The 5,434-nt window shown below is 31.6% G+C and overlaps 1 protein-coding gene across 1 annotated transcript in view; it reads right to left on the reverse strand.

Annotated features, from left to right (window-relative positions):
• Positions 1-1,768, reverse strand: part of LOC110022262 — a 3,831-nt gene extending 2,063 nt beyond the window's left edge. Inside the window, exons 1-3 of the mRNA XM_020721109.1 lie at positions 1,547-1,768; positions 684-760; positions 532-589 (exon numbers count right to left, since the gene is read on the reverse strand). Coding sequence (XP_020576768.1) covers positions 532-589; positions 684-760; positions 1,547-1,748 — 337 coding nt within the window. The 5' untranslated portion in view covers positions 1,749-1,768. The remainder of the gene's footprint in view (positions 1-531; positions 590-683; positions 761-1,546) is intronic.
• Between the last annotated feature and the right edge of the window lie 3,666 nt (positions 1,769-5,434).

The following is a 5,434-nucleotide window of genomic DNA, read 5'->3' on the forward strand; positions in this document are numbered from 1 at the left end:
TATTGCTATATATATATAGCCGAAGGGCAGACCCGCAACCCCTCCCATGTACAAATTCAAATTTTGTATGGTCGAGGATTCAAACCCGGGTCGAGAGGGGACTTCAAACTCACAGACACCCAGTGCACACACATATATAAATTCCTATGAATTTACATATCCAACACTGTAAATTTTATTTTTTTCATGTCACGTTATATATACATGAAAATGTGTAAAATTAACCTTTTAGAAGTCAAAATAGTGATGTTTTTTATGTGATACAAAAGAGTTGGGGGGGGGTATATAAAAAAATATAAAAATAATAAAGTATAGGTGAATAAAGAAGAATTGGTTGGTATCTATAGAATTGCCCTATCTATCCATATGTATAATGCAAGTTGAACTTATTTATTAATTAATGAGCTGCCAGCAAAATGCATGAATTATATTCTAATTATTGGCTCTAATTACAATAATAATTAAGGATTTGCAAGTAATCATTCATGTAATTAAGAATAGAGTATTGGAAAAACAATCTACGCCACATACCTGAAGAAAAGATAAACTTCTCCTGCCCAAAATCATCAAGTTTCTTGCTTCTGTACATCTGACGATTTACAGAAGATGAAGGCTTACTGAATCATTAAAAATGGATATAATTGCAAATATTTCATACAAATTAAATAATTATATATAATTACCTGCAAATGGCTTTTCACATGTGCAATACTTATCCCTCTAACATTCATCATCTGAAGAACTAACTTTGGTGTTGCTCCTGCTTGAAAAATAAGACAAAAATTCAGTCCGTTTGCACCAATAACATATAGATAAATTAAGCTTATGAAAATTCCAAATTTTTTATATATTTTTATTTTTTGCTAGACTCTATATATTGTCATCTATATAAATAAATAAATAAATAAATAAATAAAAATATAACCAATTATCAAATATTTAACTTTTGGGGCAATCACATACATAGCATCCCAAACATTATTATCACAAAACTTAGCTATTTTAAAAAATAGCACTTCCTTTCATCCGTTTCTCAAATTCATACCCAAAATATCAAAATTCACAATTAAACCCCAACTCATATTTTTTGTTTTTATCGAATTCTCAATGATTTGATCGTGACACACGTAAATACGACAGTTAATCAGCTCAAAAATTATCCTTTTAAAATTTTTCAACTATCACACAAAAAACTATTGGGACATTTACATACATAGGACTCGATTCTCCTGAATTTACTTATTTCACATCAAAATTTTCATTTTTGCACACATAACCCCACTCAAACCTTTGCCTCACATCAAAAACAGTGCAAACTAATTGTCACTTTTTAAGCAGTCAAATCAATCTGTTCATCCACAGAAAAAATGCTACGCATTGTAAAGATGAAAGTTCAGCTCTGACATACACAAATCCATAAGAATTGCAACCTACATACGTAAATTTCCCAAAAACCACTCCAGCAACCACAAAATTACAAAAGTACCAAAACTTTTACAGCAAAAGAAAGTTTTGCAGCAATTCAGAAATTTCAGAAAGAACTTACTCTCCTGTCCTCCGAGCCTCGCGACCGCACGAACAAAGGAGTGATGCAGCTCAGCCGTCCATCTCAATCTCGGCAGTTTGGACTTCACGTACTGCCTCACACTACCAGATCTCGGCCGCTCGTCTCCGCACTCATTTCCGCCATTGTTGTTGCTTGTGTTGTTGTTATCTGAACTCTCTCCTTCAGTTTTTTCAGTCTTCATCTTTTTCTGTAACCCTCTCTTCGCTGTGCTGAGGTGAAGCTTCTTAATTACCTGTCTGTTACATGGGGTATATATATATATATATATATTATTTTTTATTTTTTGCAGCAGGCCGTTTGCATGCAGTAAATTATAAGGGAGCGGAATATTTTAATTTGTTAAAAAAGCTCATTGTTCACGAATAATTTTTGTTCGATTCGTTCGATAAGTAAATAAGACGAACACGAACAATTTTTTTTCGTTCGGTTTATAAACGAAATAAATAAGAACAATCATTTGTTTGATCGTGTTCGAATCATTAATGTTTGAAATATAAAATAATTTAAAATATTGATATATAAAAAAATTATCATATTTTAAAAAAAATTATATACTCTAAAAATTTATCATATTTTAAAAAATTAAATCTTATAAATTATAATCTGATCTTCAGGTTCGCCTCTTAGCTTATATTAAATTATATGATTTCATATTTAACTTCATGTTCGTCTCTTAGTTAAAATTTTCTTATATTTCTTTTAGATTTATTTAGTTTCTTTGAGTGAAATATAGTTTTTGGGAGTGAAATCTCGCATATTGCCTCTAAGTCTGATTTTTTTATGAATGAGATATGATATTATGGTTTTATTATGAGTTGTGTTTCGCCTATTTTGTATTTGTGTTGTGATTCATAAATGTTTAAGCATTAATTGCATATATGTTTAAGTTTTTGAAAGATTTCAAAAAATTCAAACAATACAAAAAAATTTGTAAGATTTCGAACAATTCAAATAATTTGAAAGATTTGAAAAATTCGAACATTTCAAACATTTTAAATATTTCAAACAAATCAAATCGAACACGAACAATAACTTCACGAACAATTTCAAACATGAGCTTATTCCAAACATACTTAATTTCAAACGAACCAAACACAGACACGAGCTCCGTTCGTTTACACCCCTACCTAAAAGTATTTATTTATATATGTAGATTTATGACACCAAAGTTTTGTTAGATATGTAAATATATAAGAATTGTATATGTATAAATTTCCTCTTTTCTTCGCTATAAGATAAAAAAAAAATTATTATTTAATAAAAATAATCGGTCTGCAATATATAATTTATACGATTAATATGTTAGATCCCGATAAAATTGAGTTCTAATAGTCGTCTATACTAATCATTTCAACCCTAATTTCATGAAATTTGGATTTAAACGGCCAAATAAATAATTTATTATTATTTTAGCACTTTACTCATTTTTTTATTGAATTTGTCAATATATATATATATATGTATATATATATATATATTATATATATATATTTCTTGCAATAATTTAGGCTGACTTAAATGTAAGTGATTGGGTGGGGAGAATCTTTTATAAATAAATAATTTCTACTTGGAAGTTATATTGATAAATATTGATGTGGATCAATTATATGGATTTAATATTTTAAGGCCCATTATAAATTATAATATTAGTAAAATCGACGCGAGCGGGCCCCACAAAAAACTGTTTTATGGAAATAAAATATAGGCCGATTATGAGAATTTGAATATAAAATGTTAGGAATGCTTAATCATTGGCGTCAAGATTCATTCCATTCACTAAATTCTATTGACTAATTTTTCATTCAAAATATAGCTATTATATGTCATTTTAATTTGCATGTTTATATATATATATATAAGGAAATCGATATTTGGCAGAGGTCCAAATATCGATTTCTCATGCGTTTTTTGGCCACATGATGAGAGCACGTGTCATGTGCCTAAAATTTCAGAGATCCCGCGATACGGTAGAATTAAACCCTTGACCTGAGGGCACTTACAGTGAACCCGCCACCAACATGCCAAGGCTTGTGGCGCGTTCGCGCTAGCGCGCCCGCGCACTTACACACACACACACACACATACACGCACATATATACCAATCAAACAACTAAAAATGATGACTCCCTATCTACAGTCCCAACCACCAAGCTAGTCGAACGCAAACGACTGGCTAACCACTTATACCTCGGTACCAATGATCACCACGAGATGAGTCAGTTTGGTTAATTGCAATTGATGACAATTTCTTTGGGGGGTTTTTTTTCTTGGTAAATAATTCTTTTTCAACATATTAAATGAGGAAGGCTTTGGATTTATTGAGGATGTTAATATTCAATTAGATTTTTTCACAATATTTCTTGACCACATGATTAAGGTCAATCTGTCATTTTGGATTTCACATCTTGCTTTGATAGTAACTTATAATACATGCATTCATACATACATACATCTGTTAATGATCCGATTTAAAGCGTAGCTGGGGCGGCTCGAATAGATTTAGTGTGGTTCGAAATAGGCTCGTGGCTCGTAATGTTCGATTTCGAATCGAGCCAGCCCGCTCAAAATTGAATTGTGCTCGATCTTGCTTGAAATTGAAATACGCTGGCTAAAATTGAGTTATTTGGATACGTTTCAGCATGGAAGTGGCTCAATCAGGCCTAAGTTGAGTTATTTGGATGTATTATAACTCGAAATTGGCTCGTGACTTGTCATATTACATTTTACTTAGCGCTGTATATATATATAACTTTTAGAAATAAAATACTATGAGCCGATCTAGAGTCAGTTTGAGTCAATCCATGTATGGCTCGAAATCAGCTTGAGAAAAATTCAATCCAAAGTTTTGACTTATAACTCGGCTCGTTCATTTCAATCTCATCTCGATCCGATCAAAAATTTGAATCGATGTTCAAGCAACTAACGATCTTGTATCTAGATTCACAGCCCAACATACATGCATACAATCATACACATTCGACCTAAAAACATAAAACAAAATAAAAATAAATAAACTAAGAAAAAAAAAACAAAAATATAAAACAGAAAGTGAACCCAAATAGATCTTAAATATTTATATATCTAACACCTAAATTTTGTTTTTTTTTGACATTTATATCATGATATAACTAAAATTAATTTCATGCGTATTGGATGGTGTGTATGTATTCTTTGAAGAAAGAATATATTGGCATCTATAAGTAGCTAATAACTTTTGATAAATACTTAGGGTCTGTTTGGGGCAACTTCCGCCGTACCGTTTGGTTCGCACGTTTCGCCAGCTTATCCAAAACTGCGTTTGGGCTTTTACACTAAACGCAAACCATGGGTCGGGGCTCACGGGCCGCGCTTCAGGATAAACAGCTTATCCTAAAACGCACAAGCTGCCTCAAACGGACCCTTAGAAACCATAGTCTTAATTAATTAAATTATTATTTCCCCACCATCACATAAATTTAAAGAACAAAAATTGAATTTTTAGTTTTTTTTTATGTTTTTTTTTATTTAATTAAATATTATTGGACCACTTACACTTAAGACATCTTAATTAATAATAGTATAACTCATGTAATGATTCATAATGGGATGTGTATGTACATTTTTTTTTTTACTTAGATTATTTGTTGTTTAGGATTTTAAGATTTTTTTTTCTAATTTTATTTCTTTTGTTTATTGATTTCACTTCTTATAACAAGTTTAAGGGTCCGTTTGGGGCAGCTTATAAGTGCCCGCTTTAGAGGGGGGGGGGGGCTTTTAAAAACCCCCGCCGTACCATTTGGTTCGCGCGTTTCGCCAGCTTATTCAAAATTGTGTTTGGATTTTTACACTAAACGCGGGCCGCAGGTCGACCCTCGCTGCCGGCCTGCG

Source organism: Phalaenopsis equestris, unplaced genomic scaffold, assembly GCF_001263595.1.
Source record: "Phalaenopsis equestris unplaced genomic scaffold, ASM126359v1 Scaffold000180, whole genome shotgun sequence".
NCBI classification, from domain to species: Eukaryota; Viridiplantae; Streptophyta; class Magnoliopsida; order Asparagales; family Orchidaceae; genus Phalaenopsis; species Phalaenopsis equestris.